The 16,953-nt window shown below is 40.4% G+C and overlaps 1 protein-coding gene across 14 annotated transcripts in view; it reads right to left on the bottom strand.

The window, feature by feature from the left end:
• Positions 1-16,953, bottom strand: part of mecom (MDS1 and EVI1 complex locus) — a 187,964-nt gene that overhangs the window by 8,326 nt on the left and 162,685 nt on the right. For 3 of the 14 annotated variants that reach the window (XM_015361735.2, XM_015361744.2, XM_015361745.2), the window contains 9 exons: positions 16,340-16,442; positions 15,496-15,730; positions 14,833-14,980; positions 13,654-13,834; positions 8,382-9,732; positions 7,888-7,978; positions 6,134-6,160; positions 1,709-1,875; positions 613-690 (listed from right to left, as the gene is read on the bottom strand). In XM_015361735.2, the coding sequence (XP_015217221.2) occupies positions 613-690; positions 1,709-1,875; positions 6,134-6,160; positions 7,888-7,978; positions 8,382-9,732; positions 13,654-13,834; positions 14,833-14,980; positions 15,496-15,730; positions 16,340-16,442 (2,381 nt within the window). The remainder of the gene's footprint in view (positions 1-612; positions 691-1,708; positions 1,876-6,133; positions 6,161-7,887; positions 7,979-8,381; positions 9,733-13,653; positions 13,835-14,832; positions 14,981-15,495; positions 15,731-16,339; positions 16,443-16,953) is intronic. The other 11 variants (XM_015361737.2, XM_015361738.2, XM_006637878.3 and 8 more) reach the window with 11 other exon arrangements.

Below are 16,953 nucleotides of genomic sequence, written 5' to 3'. Positions count from 1 at the left end.
CATTCCCTGTCTCTTGGGCCTTTACTGTATTTCTCTTAAAGCCGTTCCTCAGACAAAAAATAATTATTCCAACTACTCTTGCTGGAAATGTGCCGACAGTCCTCATCACCCCAATTTTTCATCTAACTTCCTCTTCAGGACTTCAAAACAGCTCTTGTCACACTGTGAACTGTGACCATTTTTCATCACCTAAATTATTTAGCAGAATGATAATTGTTTCAGGCTTGTACGCCATTGAAAAAACATACAAAACAGTGGAAAGTTCTCCTATAACCATGTAAAAAAAAAGCGTCCTCTAAAAACATCCTTGTTACAGAATCCCTTAATAAATGATATTTGCTACTAACAACAAAAAATACTTTTTATACAAAACAAGTGCTGGTTGGAACAGCATGTGGTAAAGACAATTTTGCTAAGCCATCAACACAGAGAACACACATACTAAAGTTTAAAAGGATCCCTTCCAAAGTCTGCACTACCAAAAGCTTATCCTGGGGTAAATGCTATTACATAAATATTAAAAGGCAGCTTTATCATACTAATTAAAATAACAATCCCACATTTATCACAAATTGAGATCCAATGTATATTGCCTCTCTCCTGAAAGAATACCTGTAAGGTTGCTCTCCTGTGTGAGTTCTCAAGTGGCGAGTTAGGTTTGCAGATCGTGGAAATATTTTTCCACAGTACCTATGGAAACAAGAAAACTCATTGAAAGGCACACACTGCCTGTATTTCCAAAGAACGTATTTCCCCGAATGGAAGAAATGAGTAGTGGAAGACTCAGTCTGACAACCTAACATTTTCTGCATTGTTTAAAAACAACATATACCTATAGGCAAAATGGGTATATTTAGACAAACCTGTGGTACATTCAGCCATACATATTCACAGATGCACAAATTTAGCATGTCTAAACGTGGCATTTATTAAGCTTTAAAATTTAAGTGTTACAACATAATAAAATTCTCATTTTCTAGATAAAATGAAACCAACTACTAGTTTTTTAGTTCTACTCATATTACATGACCAAATTAAAGGTGGAAGTGGGCGGCTTTGGGGCAGCGGTGTGCCCAAGTCCAGATAAATTCTGTTGAATCACCTTCTTCAGGAGATGGATTAAAACAGTTCGAACTACTGTTACATTCGGTTGCACCTTTTCTGATGAAAACTACACTTGTTGAAACTGCCCTGCAATTTTACCGTTTGCAATTCCTTTCTCAAATGAACTACACATGCGGCAAAAGCTTGTCTTAAGATGAAACAACTATTGATTGGGCTATTTCTTGACAGTGTTCCAGGAGTTTCATGGGTTTGATTTCATACGCGGCACAAATCACAACCATAAAAGCCATGGATGTCTGCTAGCACATTTTCTCACTACTGTAGTTCAACAACTGCGACCTCACAGCAACTCTTCAAGTCACCATTCCCTTTCTCCATTCCTGCTTCGAGTGAAACGTTAACTTTGTATTTATTTTACACACTGTTTAGTTCGAATTATACCGAATGGGAAATCAAAACAAAAAATTGGTGACTGCAACATTTCAACATGAAGATCACATCGAAGTAGATCAAAGCCAAAGCTATTCTCTAACAGTTTCTATTAATCTTCTAATCAGTGGTAATTTCAAAAGTAAACAGTGTGGTTCTGGAAATGCTAAGTGCAGTCTCCGATCAAGCCTGCTTTAATTAACTCGGTAATCACCTGCAGGTATAGCGCTCCTTGCCCTTTCGTAGAAGGCTCTCAGGAAGAGCGTTTGGAGGAGCCCTGAAGTCAAACATGGATGGGACAGACCGTATGAGATCACTGGCTTCTGGTTTTAGGGAGTTATAAGTCTCCAGTTTCTCTGCCATGTTTTCAATAGCTGACATCTGTGAAGAGAAACAGAAATCTTCAATTGTTGTGCGCAAAATGTGCAAATCAATCATTGCATAAGACTCTATTGTATTATTCTTGCATAAAAAAAAACAACAAATACAGTAGTAGTAGTGTTTTCTCCTCTTGCTAGAGGAAAAACTTAATTCCCTTTTTCCTCACACACAAAGACTCAAGTAAGTATTTGTTCAGGTTGCATTTTTCAATTGGCATTTCTTCATTGCATTGAATTTATAATAACCCTCTGCCGGATTTTTAATGACAAATAATTGATATTGGCAAAAATGACTAAGAAGTATCTTTAATAGCGTATATGCATGTTAGACGTGTAACGGAGCATTCAGCTTGAAAATGAAAAATTATCCAGATTTTTTTCTTCTTCTGTGAAACCCCATGTACAGCACATCAATGAGTCATACCAAGAGAAAAAAAAGGTCTGGCTCTGCATTGGAACTGTTGAGTTGTATGTGGGCAAAAAGTTATAAAAATATTCCTCTGCTATAAAAATAGGCCCCGAAACAAAAAAAACTGCTATTTCATTTTATTTCCTCCCTTTTCTCCGTCTTTGTTTTTGGAATTTCTCTGAGCACATCGCAGTCAGCCTTTTTATTTCCTGCCGCCACTGTGCTGCCATCTCGTCTTCTTACTCCCAACTCCTTTCCCTAGTTACAAATTGCATCGTACAGGGCACCATTGCCAATTTGCTAAAAGTCTTTCATCAAATATTGCAAAAATTCTCAGAGGAAAGTCGAGATGCATTTACTTGTCAAATGGTAAATACGAAAACACTGGAGGGCACTGAAGTCCATGGGCTATGGGGCTTGATTCATAATCACTCATAGCCTGTAAAACATTTTCCGCACAATGCGAGTGGACAGCACATTTGTCAATATGAAAGATGTTGACATTACTGATCAAAGGCCAGACATTGGTAATAATGATACAGCTGGGTTAGGAGGGAATTCTTGTCCCTACAGACCAATGCGGTTGTCAGTTTCTTCAGCTTTTTCACAGGGATACAAATTTGCATTATTTTACATGTCTGCCGGATTTTTTTTAATACAGCCACAAATCAATTGAAATTCAACGTGCCGCTCTATCCTGAACGCTCCATCCTGACCGGTCCTCCTGTCCTGTCTCCATCATTTACATGGTGGACACAAATACATGAAAGAATAACTGATCAATGAGTGATGACCTTTGCCTGAAAAGCTGATTAGAAATGACAGCCCAGTGCAAAGTTCATAACGGAAACCATTTATGCTGAAAGTGAAAGGATACAGCTTTTGGAGGAGGTGAAGTGTCATTTTCATTTGATTATGATATCGTTAAGCCACCACAAAAAAAATAAAATCTACTGGAAAGGCTGCATGGTTTTTGTATACCAGTTGTTGAGATACCAGTGCATTAATATTTCTCATAAAAATAAAACCCATAAAAACATGTATTTCATTGACCCTTTTCTGGACCTGAATTATTGTTTTTGTACTGCACATCTCACTTTTTCAATATTACAAATTATTTCGGGAAGCATTAACAGCACCAAATGTATCAAGCTCTTTTCTGCATAATATGATCAGACAGTTCAGCTTAAAAGATTTAGAAAAAATGCAAGGCACCTATTACTGTGTTTTTTTCACATCATGGTCTGACAATGGGAGAATGTAATTTACATCTTTAAACCCTATGCAATTATATGCTTTTTTCACATGTATATGTATAATTTTACACATTAATAATCATCAATATATTTTGAAAGACAGGAAGTAGTAATGTGATAATCTGTAAGAAGAAAGTCAAAAGATGATAGTTCACGAAATCAAATCTAAAAGAGCAATGAAAAAATTATCCACGGCTTTTTAAAAGTACCGCAATTTGGAACCATTAGCCATGAACTTTACAACCTTTCAAGATTTCACCCTGTAAGGAAATGGTTTCTAATTCAGTTCTTGTCTGCATGAATTCTAGCTAGGCTGCACTTGAAGTTTTGCGTCAAGGCACGGCAGTGCAGTTTTAAATACAAGAAAAAATAAAGGCCGGTCTAGCTGTTGTTTCTCATGGGCTGGCAAAACAAAAAGGACTCTAAGCATGCAGGCAAAGCACTCCATCTGAGGACGATCTCTGGAAACACGCTCAGTGTTATTATTACAAGGTCTATGTATAGCCTACTTGTAATCTGCTATCTCCAAATGACAGTGTCGCATAGTGTGGAGTAATTTGTGATATGCATTTCTAACTATTGTCGATCTTATCAGAAACCAGATGTCTGAAAAAGGAAACAATTTTACCCCCTCCTCCTAATCCCTCGGAGGCTATTAACCTGGTACTGACGCAAAGCAGCCTTTGGCCACAATTCCCAATTCATGTTTAAAAAAACAGAGACATTGCCTCCACTGGACAAAGCAAATGTTTATAAACATATCAGCGAGTTGAGGTATCGTTAACGGCATCTCAGCAATCATCGCGAGTCATTATTCAGCGGCATATCTGTGTCATAAACAAACACATCTCATTTTAACAGCTCTATTAAAGAGGAATGGCTCCTGCCCACATTCAGCGCTGGGTCATGCTGCTCTGCTAGACACTTGTGAAAACGCCCACTCCAATAATATTGGCAGGAGGGGGAGGACGATTCATTCGGGGAGAAGTGGTCAACTGTGGCCAAATGATGAAATCCGCATTTGTGTCAATAAGCCTGGGTGCCGCAAATTCAGATCAACTCATTAATATTTGCCGCTGGTACATTCTAGGTATGTTCTAGAAAAATCCAGATCTATATCAGCAGGGAAACTGTGGTAACTGGGAATACCCAAATATTAGCCAGTATTTGTTCATGTTTTGACTACTATGCATTTCATACTTGGTTATACTTGGTTATGACCATTTCTCCTCTATGCACACACACACAAATATAGATGCAAATGAATGCAGCTTTAATAAAGAACAATCATGCCCCTTTTTTCAGTTTTCTTATGAAAAAAAACTCAGTTCTCCCTCTCTAAAATGTCTCGCCTAATGATGATGAATGCGAATTTAGATCCCAGACTTAAACTCTCTCATTATCTACAATCTGTGTGACATTAATAAGCCGTGCCTCCTTTAAAAACCTCTTACATGTGAAAAGCATGTGTACAAAAGAGCAGGAGCAGAACAAAAATGCTCTCACTTCCCCACTCCACCAGAGGAGCAGGCCTCTTGAACAGGAGAGGAGGTCCCTACCTTCAAACAGCAATAGTCATTTTTCACATTGACAGACATTATATTATTCACATTATCGGCACTAGAGGTAATTCATTTAGCGGATCTCTTTTCCCTTTGGGTTTGCTGGTTCTTATGAGGACCCAAATGGACTTAAGAGGTTTTCCAGAGGAGGAAGACAAGCAATAAATAGGAAGGCTCAGTAACTCATCTGAATGACACAGGACACATAATGTACTGTACATGGGGAGGCTTCCTAAATAAAGAATAGCTCGGAGGGCGGGACCTCAGACATTAATCAGAATGCTAAACAATGATGGATTTGCTGCAACCAGAACAGCAGAAAAAAAAAATAGCCCTCTGTATATTTCAATTCAGTACGTGTCTTAAAAAAAGCCTGGTAGCTCATGCCTCGCGGAACACAAACAAAACTACAGAAAATTTACTGATACTGGGTTCAAATGTTATTCTTTTGGTTATTTATATGTTATCCTTTGGAGACAAAAATAACGTCTTCGAACTTTTCCTGAAAACACTCCCCTGCATTTCACATCTCAGGGCCACTTGGCTGTCCTGATCCGGCTCTGAATGCTGCAGATTAAGTGAATGCACATTGAAGATATCGATTTAATCATGAGTATAACTGTAAGTATCCTCTTTATTATCTCAATGAAGCATACAACATCCCCATCACCCCTTAAAACTATAACAAAAGAATAGTGCACAGATTTGTAGCTTAGGCTTCTATGTAGCCTTTTCAGATCATTCAATTTATTCCAAGATTTTAAGTTGTAACTTTTGTGATATTTGTGTTGCCTTCTCCATTGCAGATGTTTTTTTGTAACAGAAAAAAAAAAACATCCTTCTTTAAGAATAAAATCAACTTTCTGCTTGGGTAAAACTAGATAAGCAGTGACTGGTATCTGGCAAGGTTAGTCTGTCGGCCTCCGGCTGACCCATGCATCACAAGCTATGCACCGTGTGCTGTCATGCCTGTAAGCAGGGTGGGTTTTTAATAAAGCATTTTATAACATTCTGGACTTCTTATAAACTTACCCATGTTCTCTGATCGGGCAAACGAAACTGGGAGCAGGATTAAAAAAGAAATATCAATCAATACCAATAACTCTTCAGTGTAAGAATGTAGCAATAAATTAAACATGCAATATGGTAAGACCTGCACATGTTGTATATACAGGCTATGATGTTATAGTCAAGTCAAGTCATTACTATTTCAGCCTACGCCTTAACCTGTCGACATTTGCCTTCTTTTTTTTCACCCTCACTGTCAATTTGCGTTTTGTGACATTTTGTCTACAGACACCTTAATGAGTGAGAAAATGGCTCTTTGGAAAAGACTGCATCTTAGCATCATTACAGACCTTGATTACCTCATGCTAACAACACAAAGAAATTATTATACTTGCTCAGGAGAAGGAAGTCAAAAGGTCTGACATTCAAGAACTATCTACACATACTGGAGCCGAAAAGCATGGACTTGAATGACTAATTCATACTGCAATAAAGTAAAAACACAACATGTCTAGTAACAAACACTGGAAACTACAAACCAGGGCTTCAAATTCAGTGAGAGAGGAGAATAAAATAAAATCAAGGGGCTAATGGAGCTTATCGCTCAGCGTTCATGGCTGAAATGGTATTCCGGATAGGCAGCTGACTCATTAATTAGTATTAAAGGGACTCAAAGTACCGAAGAAACCGGAATCAAATCATTTGAAAAGTCATAAAATAGGGTTTGTTCCACATTTCAAGCTACATTTCTACAAAGCATTGTGCCTTTGTGTTTATTCCTGTTTTCAACACAGATATTGAGTAACTGATGCTTTTGTGTCTGACTTTGTCAGCAAAGGAAAAGAACAATTATTCAGCAGTGATAATGTTATTGATCATCAGCAATGTGGATCAATAACATTAGATGGAATGCAGGGTAACGTATAAAAATCTACCAAAACTGCTATATTCGTGATGGACTGTGATGCTGTCAAGTAGGAGCCCAACACAGCTTCATGTGGATTTGATCATAAAACAGTAGTTCAGAGATATCATTGTTACTGGCCTCAGTATTGAAAAGGTTTTCTGCAGGTTAAATTACTTGTTCCGGAAAGAAAGTGATACTAAATGACACAGTGTGTGATGTACATTTAGCTGTATTGAGTTAAACAGTCTGATAAACAAATCAGTTCGTCCATCTGGACTGCAACGGCTGACGTAGATGTAGAAAGGGCAGCTAAATACAGTAAATGCAGTACTATTACCCCTTTCTAAAGCCATACATTGTCTACGCAAAATCACCCAACAGAGCTCTGATAGCAACAGGGAGATTATAAAATATCAAATCTATCTTCGCCTGTCCGCATAGTTTAGTGAGGAACAAAGTACAAATTTATGAATGAAAAGGCTCGTAATGAGTATTGATTTTTTTCAGCTTCCACAATTATGGCGGCCACGAACAACAGAAGTCCTGAGCTTCGGATATGTTCATGGTCACCAATTGCCAGGCCTTTCTGAAAGACTGACAGCAATGAAGCCAAACGGTCCCAGCTGTACGGCTAACGCAAAGACCTGTCCAAACTGGGCTGTCACTGTGTATTTCACACAGCCCCCAAAGGCCATCACAACTAACCACATCTGATCGCTCCTGAGCAGGCACTGAATTGCAGCATCAAGTCGCAGGTTCAGAAGCTTCATATCCTATTATATCAGTATACTGTACTATGCCACCCTGTCATCGGCCTTAAAAGACCAACTGTATATTTCTCAAGCTATGTCGTACAATTTCTCCAACTTACCTGGGGGTGAAAGAGGAAGCCTGGGGCCGGTCTCATGTACTTGTCCTTCAGAGCTTCAAACGGATCGTTCATTTTCCTTTTCTCAACCCTGCTAATATTAAAATTCTTTCAGTTCTTATTTGCCAACAGCACGTGCAAAATAAACATATAAATAAGCGGCAGCTACAGCACTTTCCATTTTGTTTCCCATTGGAGTGCCTCAAAACAACAGGGTGGTTTTCCTCCAGTCTGAGAACAGCTCTGCTTTTTTAGCGATCAAGAAAAAACGACTAAAACAATTTTCTTTCTCTTTGGCCGCTCTCAAAGGATTCTACTTTGACAGTCAGAAAATAAGTAGAAAACAACTCCACAACTTCCAACAATATGTTCATCACAACACGTTTCACCTACACTTTTAAATCCTTGAAACTTTGATGCAACAGGATGAAAGCATTTGCGCCATGTACTGCCTAACTATTTAAGAACAGTAACTCAATGTTAAAGATTCACATTACCTATAAATGGGATCCATGAAGAAAGGGGTTGGCCTGGCGTGTTGCAGTGAGGAATCAGGAGCTTTGGACTGATCGATATCAGCGGCTTGCTCCTCGCCAAACACGTGATTTTTTCTGGTCTCCTCGACTTTAGCTGTGATTGCCCGCCGACTGCTGCCCATGCTCAAGTCCAAGGGCTGGTCTTGGTTCGCTAACTGAGAAGCCCCTGCCTTTGAGCTAGTGAAGGGCGCTGGCTTCTCCTCCTTGCGCTTGGTAGTGAGGTCAAAGGGCGACTCAGAGTTCCTGCTCTGGCCCTTTTTGGACTCGCAGTTCGGAGATTGTGGCTCCATTTTTAGGGGAAGGGATCTCAAATCTCTTTCGGGGAAAGGATACATTGGTTGAGAGAAGGCTGGAAAAAATGGGAGGGGGAACATTGAAGGATAGGGCAAAGCCCCTACTTTTTTGTCCTGCAGCCCAACAAGTCCGGTGGAGCCAAAGTATTTTTCAGCGATGGACGCAATCGCCTTAATGGAATCGTTGACGGCCCCAGAGACAGCGGTTTGCTCGTCAAGGGCAGGGGGGAAGAGGGAGTGGTTGGGGAATTCCTTCTTACTGCTGTTCACGGAGGCTGTGTTCGGAAGACTGCTCTTCTTCCCCACTGGAGCTTTGCCATTCTCCTTGTTTTTCTCTTTGTCACTATCCAGGTCGCTCTCCAGATCCGAGCCAGATGTGGTCTCCAGGTCACTCCCGCTGGGGGTGCTGACATCGTCCAGATCGCTGCTCTCAGATTGGTCACTCATTTTACCGAGGGGCCTCTCCTTGGAGGAGATCTCAGTCTGATGCACCGCCCCTCTGGTCTCATTGCGGGGTGACAGTTTGCTCAAGGACTGGAGTATGTCTGGGGCACCTGTCACCACCTGTGGGGGTGTCAGAAGAGGGCTCTTGCCCTGATCTGTACCTTGAGGCCCTTTCACTGGAGAGCTAGCAATCAGTGGTGGCCTGGGATAAAGTCCAGAAGGAAACAGACTGGGGAAGCTGAAGGGAAAACCAGGGGCTGCCGGAAAGGTCAACCCACTGTGATGCCTGTTGGCCCCAAAGTAGTCAGCCAGAGCCGGGCTGCCATGGCTGATGTTACCCACGGTGGCTTTGTCGAGCGCTGGTGTACCCGGAAGAGAAATGCCTTGACCAAATAATCCCCCAGCAGCAAAATGGTTCTTCCCTTCGCAGAACCGCCTGTGCTTGTTCAGAGACGAGGTGGTACTGAACATCTGTCCGCAGTCTTTGCATTTGATCTGAGTTCTGCAGTCAGCATGCATTCGCTTGTGGCGGCAAAGGTTTGAGAACTGAGTGTAGGACTTGTGGCACACTTCACCTGCGTTCACACAAAAACAGAAACAACTTCTTCAGGCAGAAATATTAAGTCTGTGACCTAACATATGAAGCACTGCAAACAAGTAGCTAAAGGCTAATACAGTATACAGACCGTATATCTTTGGAAAGACATTATGCACGTTCTGTTGAAATTCATCTGAACCACTGTGTAAATTATACAAACTGGGGAGTCCCAAAGTCAGTTGAAGACGTCTTCAGTTCAGCAGAGTATCTTGGCCTTTTTCAATCACTTTAGCTTAATATGTAAGGAAAATGATTAAACTAGTCTAATCCAGCTTTCTCCCAAAGTCGTTAGTTTAAAAGAACTAGGAAACCTTTAATTGGGGCCCCTCAATGACTTGGATTGGAAAGACTTAGAGACTTCCTGTAATTGAAGAAAGGGGCTGAGTGCACCTTTAGTGTCAGACACAGCATTTTGTTAAAAAGAAGCAACTATTGTGCAGTCTGGAGGAGGGTTTTCCTGGGTTTGACAAGCCCTCGGCAACTTGTTTGCACTTCGAAAACAACTACGGCCCTGTTTGAGATGGTGAAGACTTGTTTGAAATCTAAAAATGTCTGGGACTTCAGATCCATTGTCCGGCAGAACAGTAAGTGTCCTGTAGATGCGATTCTTCCGTAGCCTCTTGGGAAAGCATCCGCCAGCTCCCGATTTTGTTTACAGTGGTATTGTATCACTGCCACTCATCATTTTCACATCAAAAGCGGGCAGCGGTAAGCATTGTGCATTCAGCAACATTTTCAAGATTCGAGAAAGACTGACAGAACTTACAATGGTACTATTTTAAGCCTGAGAAGGAAACTGAATTGAATGCATCCTATCCTGCATTGCTGGTTCCCATGGATTACAATCACGTCCTCTGTTTCCCCTCATACCACTGCTAACACTGACCTTCTTGCACTCGAGGGTCTCTGACCTTGATAGAGATGACCTGGGCTGGTCATGTCTGACAGGGTTCTGCATTCAGCCAAGAGACAAGAGCGCTGTACCTGTTTAAGTCCCTGTCGTCAAGAAAATGTTGTTTAACTTTTAGCTGCTTTGCAGCCAATCTGCAGTAAATGTGTTAAAATAAAATAGATCTTATTCTATAAACCGCACTGTACGTATTATTAACAGTTAGATCACTGCTTGAAGGTGGTATGGACAAGCAATGTTTCATGAGGGGCAATCTACTTGAAAAATAAAATAAAATGCCATCTTTTCACTGTCTTGGACAACAAACTGTAAAAAAATTTGTTGTTTTTTCTTTCTTTGGCAACAATTTAGTGCTTTTAACTTTTTATTATTAATTTAGGAAACTGTCGCCGCAGATTAGATAAAATAAATGGATGTACTATAGCAATGAAAAAAAATGAATCAGTATTTTTCATAAAGAAACTTTACTATGCATTTCCTCTTATTTACACTAAAAGAAACATGGCCATGCCTCGATGTATCCAATGTTTTATTTCTCCATAGTAAAACATGATTTAATCCGCCTCAAATTAAATGTCAGCTTTGCAGAGTTGTCATTGTCAATACAAGCTGTGTCCTCCTCTTGCAGAAATGACAGTAATGCACAAACAGCTCATTGACCTAATCTGCTCCTGGCAAGTTGTTTTTCAAATGTTAGAAACCACCATTTAGGCTCTGCTTGTCTCTCCTAAACAAAAACCTCACAATTAGCTATGTCCTGGAAATGTAAGACAGGATTTCTATCTTCATTCAGAGGAAAGCACGTGGGCTCAGTGTTAGTCAGTCCCTGAAGTCAAGTATTCAAGTCTCTTCTAGAACTACCGTCTCTGCACAGCTCAAAGCCTGGGTGGTTTCTGTTCCTCGGAACAGAACTTGCACTAATCCTACAATACCCAGACATTGCTTCAGCTGTTTGATTAACACCTTGGAACTGCCTGCAAAGGTGCGCTTCATCCTAATGAACAGGTCCAAGGCAGGGCAGGTGTGAGAAAAGAGTGACGAGCCTGCCTGCGGGAGTGACTGTGATTTTAAATCAGCAGGAAGCACTTCTTTACTCAAAGGATCATGGGAGTGAGGAACAAGCTGCCCATCCATGTTCTCAGGGCTGATTTCCTAGTTTCTTTCAAGAAATGGCTGGATGACATCCTTGGATCAGTTAACTACTGCATAAACTACCAACTACTGCACCTCTTGTTTGCAGTCTTTCTTCTGTTCAGATTGGATTTGACTCCTCTCAGCAACGTAAGCTGTGTGTTTACAGTGACATTAGATTTGATGATGGCATTTGAAGTTCTCCTTTTTGCGTCTAATCAAAGACCCAAAGATGGAAGCAACCTCACCTCACCCAGGAAATACACAATTGCAAGTGCTGCACATTAAGCCTGAGCAAGTGATTCAGAACCTCTAAACGATGGCCTACTGTACGAATTCAGGTGCTTTGCAGCTCATTTATGCACACGACAAGTCATAGTTTGTTAAAAGCATGTATGGCCACCTGTACAGTTTATTTGGCTCTCTCTCTCCTGCCAGCAAACTCAAACTAGTTTTCAGCAAATCCACATACTGCAATAATACTGAGAGGCATCTTGCAGCTGCGGGAGTCTTTTTTTTTTTCCTGACGTAACACGAGTCTGTGTTTCCACCACCTGACATTTTCTTCCCTGCGCCTTTGAATAAACCCACTTACCCCCCTCCTTCTCCCAGCATAGCCCTCTCTAACACAGACCATTACTCCGTCTGAAGCTGAGTGTGTTCTGTCCTGCAAATTTCTCAAAATGCAGTAATTAGCTGGTAGTTTAGGTTGCATATTTTCTACTGATTACCACAAATTAAGTACTATTTTGAATATGGCCTGCCCATTACTGCATGTGGTTTCTATTTGAGGAGGCTGGCATTTTGTGAAGTAAGCAAGTAATTATCTTTGTGCTGGTGAGGGTCTGAATTAAGCCAGGGCGGTGTACTGTAATGGAAGACAGTTACCAGCAATAGCCAAAGTCAGGCCATGCCGTGTGTGTGGCCTTGTCAGGCAGAAACATCTATCACTTTCAGGTGATAGAATACAGAAAGCTCACGTTTAACAAATGATATCTGTATTCCTGGGGTATTGATTTGATTAATGGGTTTATTACACATAATGATTCCATGATTTCTCATCCAGGCCTTGTATTATTTAAACATGTTTTTCCTACAAGGTGTCTTTCTTTTTCTGTTTATTTTTTTTTCAGAATGTAAAACACCCGTTCAAATCTACAAACTGCTCAACTCTTACAAAATAACTCTCCTGTTTCACATAGCAGAATCTCTCCAAGCCAAAAAGCAATAGCATTTATGCACAACAAAATTCTTTTTGAACGATTGAGCCTCCTTAAATATGGAAATAATGCTGATTTTCAAAAGGCATTTCTTTGTATGTGTAACTGCTAAACCTCCTACATCAAAGATTTGAAGAAATCTACTCGCTTTAAACCTGTAATACAAAGACTGCACTTGAAAAGCACATTACATAAATTACTGTCAAATCCTCTGAAAATCCCATTACTAATAGACAAATAATTTTGATTTAATTTGAATCACATCAAAACTGCAAAATACTGTAATATAATTGTACTTAAATGATTTTATTAGTAAATGAAAGCATTTGGATTTCATTATTATATTTAAAAATACACAAACTCCTCAAACAAAAGCAGTCTAAATTCTACAAAACCCTCTATACAATTAGTCACAAATACTTCATGCTTCAAACAGTCAAACAAATACAGCATGCACTAAACATAAGCTTTAATTTAATCACAAATCACTTACTATTGTAAAATATTCGAGCATATCAAAATGAGTAGCATTACTATTTTGCAACAGCTTGCCAGAGGAATTTAACTCTATCAAGTTTGCATCAACGACAGGGCATTTCTTACTAAGAAAGGACTAATAAAAAGTAAAGAGACTTACATATGAAGGGTCTTAGAGACTTACATATGAAGGGTTTGACACTACTGTGGATATGCTTGTGCTGCTTCAGCCCAGAAGACGTGGCAAATGTCTTCCCGCAGTCCGGGCAAGCATGTGCTCGAGCCCCTACGTGCTGAGAGCGAATGTGTCTCTGCAGGTTACTGGGGTCTGTGAACACCTGCTGAGAAAGAAGGAGTCGCGTAAAGAAGAGGGTTTCCTTTGGTGGCAAGACGAAGAAGCAGAAGCAGCCTCTGCCACAAGACAAAAACTGCTCTGGTAACTGCTGGCTCAGGCTGAGAGATTCACTTTCCGGTGGCTGTTTGTTGTTCACAGGTAATCGATTTGATTTTTGAAGTGTGCCTTGACTTGGCTCACTTTTGTCTTTCCTCTGAATTTTTCTGGCATTCACACCATGATAAGATGTGACCTCAGTTATGTTTTGAGGAACAACATTTGGCTATATTTCATGAAAGATGGATGTAACTGTGAGGGTGGTTTGTATCTGCTCAGTATTGTGTGCAAGACTGTCACTTCTAAATGGGGCTGGCAATGTGGTGAACAACAGGGCATCTGTGTATTTTTTCAGCTCTGTGCATGTTTTGGTATCTTAATTCTGAAACAGGCTTCACCTCTTCTGATGTCTGTATCATTGTCCAGGACAGTCTGTTATTTACTGTAGAAGCCTCAAGGAAAACGCAGCTTCTTCATTTCCAGTTTGCAAAGGAATAGCCCCAGCGTTGTTCATACTGAAGTTCACAATGAGAAGCAAACTCACACAGCCTCTCTATTTGGTGTTGATCCAGTACCCAACAGCACTTTTTGTAAGCAAATTTTGAGCGAGAAGACTATGGTAAAGTTAAATACTAGGCCCTTATAGTAATTTCTACACTGTACCGTTTTCTACAAAAACATCAAACTGAGATGAGTGAGATAATCTTGCCAAACTGTGCTCACTGTTACATACAGGAAGGCTGAAACCCTGCAGCGAATATAAAAATAATAAAGGAGAACTGGGAACATACACTGCAGGTGTTAGCTGAGATCACCACATGAAGACAGGGGAAGGATCTCAGTGTCACTTGGAAAAATGACAAAATGTTTATGGTGGTTTGGGGAACAGCTACCCTCAGAAAAGCACATTACAACATTCCACCCATTCAGCAAAACCCTTCACTGTACCTTTGAGCAGTTTTCACACTCATAGTGCTTCCCGCTGTCATGTGACATCTGATGGCGGATCAGATTGGACTTCCAGTTGAAAGCTTTGGGGCACTGGTCACACTTGTATTCACGTTCCTCGGAGTGGGTCAGAATGTGCCTCTCCAAACTGGTGAAGTTAGAAATATACACTCATGCATTAATTAACTACAAGTCCATTTTAAAAAGGAGCACTAACACGTCCCTGTTTAATGTGTTTTCTTTTGGCGTTTCTAACTTTACTTAAGTACGTTTCAGCAGAGATTTTCAGATTTCAGTGTTGTTCACTTCAAGTTCACGACCGGAATGTTGTAAAATGTATATTATTACATGATATTAACTTCCCAGGAAAAAAAAATGACAATGCAATGAAAAACAGAAAAAGTCAATTCAGTTAATCAATTAAAAAAAAAATCAATGCGAGCACGTAAATTCCCAGAAACAAGTCAGGTGCATTTCTAATTTCTTTAATTCAAACTTTTCTCATAAAAAATGCAGTGCATGAAGGCAAGAGCCTTGCTAGAGTGTACTGAAGCTGGGCTGCAGCAGTGGCTGACACGGACAAGGGGTCAGCGTACTCAGCAGCCCAGCCATTTTACCCCAGCAGCCTAGCGCTGAAGCAAGTGGAGGCCCTGTCCCTCTCACCTCTGGGCATCTGGAAACACTTGGTCACACTCCTTGCACTCCTGGGGATTGTGTGGATGGTGGAGATCGTGCAGGTCGTGGAGGTCGCGCTCGCTGCCCGATTTGTGCTGGAGGCCCTCGTCCACCATGGAGAAGGCAGAGTGAGGCGTGCTGCAGGGGAACTTCTGGTGGTCCAAGAGCTCGGTTTTCGACTCGAATTGCTGGTCACAGTCCTCGCACCGGTACTGCCGCTCCTCTGAACGGGACAGGGAGAAAACAATGGACCCCACGTTCAAGGACGTGTCCCCAGAGATGCCTCAGACAGCGGCAAGGTGCAAGAAAAACCAATTCACAGCAAACTATAGATATAGGAACAAGTAATAGGTTTATTCCATGCTGAAAAGAGAAGAGAGAAAAAATGACGTTTCGGCTGTGAAGCCTTCTTCAGGTGTGTGGCTTCTTCACACACACCTAAAGAAGGCTTCACTGCCGAAACGTTGTGTTTTCTCTCTTCTCTTTTCAGCATGGAATAAACCTTTAACTTGCTCCTTTGGAGCGTACGCATGCTGACGCAGCTACCCACCTGAACTATAGATGTCACTGTGTTTTTCAATTGCTAGTTTTACACTTGTCGTGTATACTTTACAAAGTGCCTAGAAATTACTGTGAGCTGGGGTAAATAAGTAAGATTATTTACAGTCAGCACTAACAAGACACAAATGAACATTTATCAAACATAAGTGTTTTCCTCTTAGTTTCGTATATATCTTTGTAATTTTTGTATCTTTAAAGCATTACCACATGATCATGGACATGATCATTTCAGGACATGATGTATTTTCATCTCAAGGGCTGGAGTTCTCACCGTGTATATCTGGTGCCATTGTCTGACATGAATAATCCTCTGCCTTCATGAAAAGCAACAGCTCCTCTCCTGGTTCAACGTCTCTTGTAACTTTGTAAAATATCTGAAAGGAAACACACATTACAACAATCAAGGCCCTGAATTTGGGATACTTACTCCTAATTCTGGGAGCCACAATATTTTCAAGATTTTGTTCTATTTGTGTCTATTATCGCTCAACTCCCCATAAATGTTTAATTGATTGGTTTAACTCACCATTGTTTCAGATTTAAGACAGTTATAAAACCTCACAGGCTGTTGCTTTCCATCATAACTCAATGTCACTCATGTAAATGAACCAAAAATTAAAAATGCAACAGATGCCATTGTTTCTAAAAGGCATTTCTTGTGTGTTAAATACTTCTGATATATATTCATTGACAAGACACGCAGACTGTAATCTACAGACTCTTCAAGGTTCATATAATAGTTTACATATTATTCATTCTGCCATAAATATCATGATGTGAGGATACTTGTAAGTTGTAAAATGAATTGGGGCAAAAATATTAGGGGATCCTTTTATTTCAGAACTGGTTAGTGACATAATACAATTCAAAACACATTAAAATCTG

This window comes from Lepisosteus oculatus, chromosome 13 (assembly GCF_040954835.1).
Source record: "Lepisosteus oculatus isolate fLepOcu1 chromosome 13, fLepOcu1.hap2, whole genome shotgun sequence".
NCBI classification, from domain to species: Eukaryota; Metazoa; Chordata; class Actinopteri; order Semionotiformes; family Lepisosteidae; genus Lepisosteus; species Lepisosteus oculatus.
Note: the sequence above shows the minus strand (reverse complement) of the source record. Positions and strands in the feature narration are given on the sequence as shown.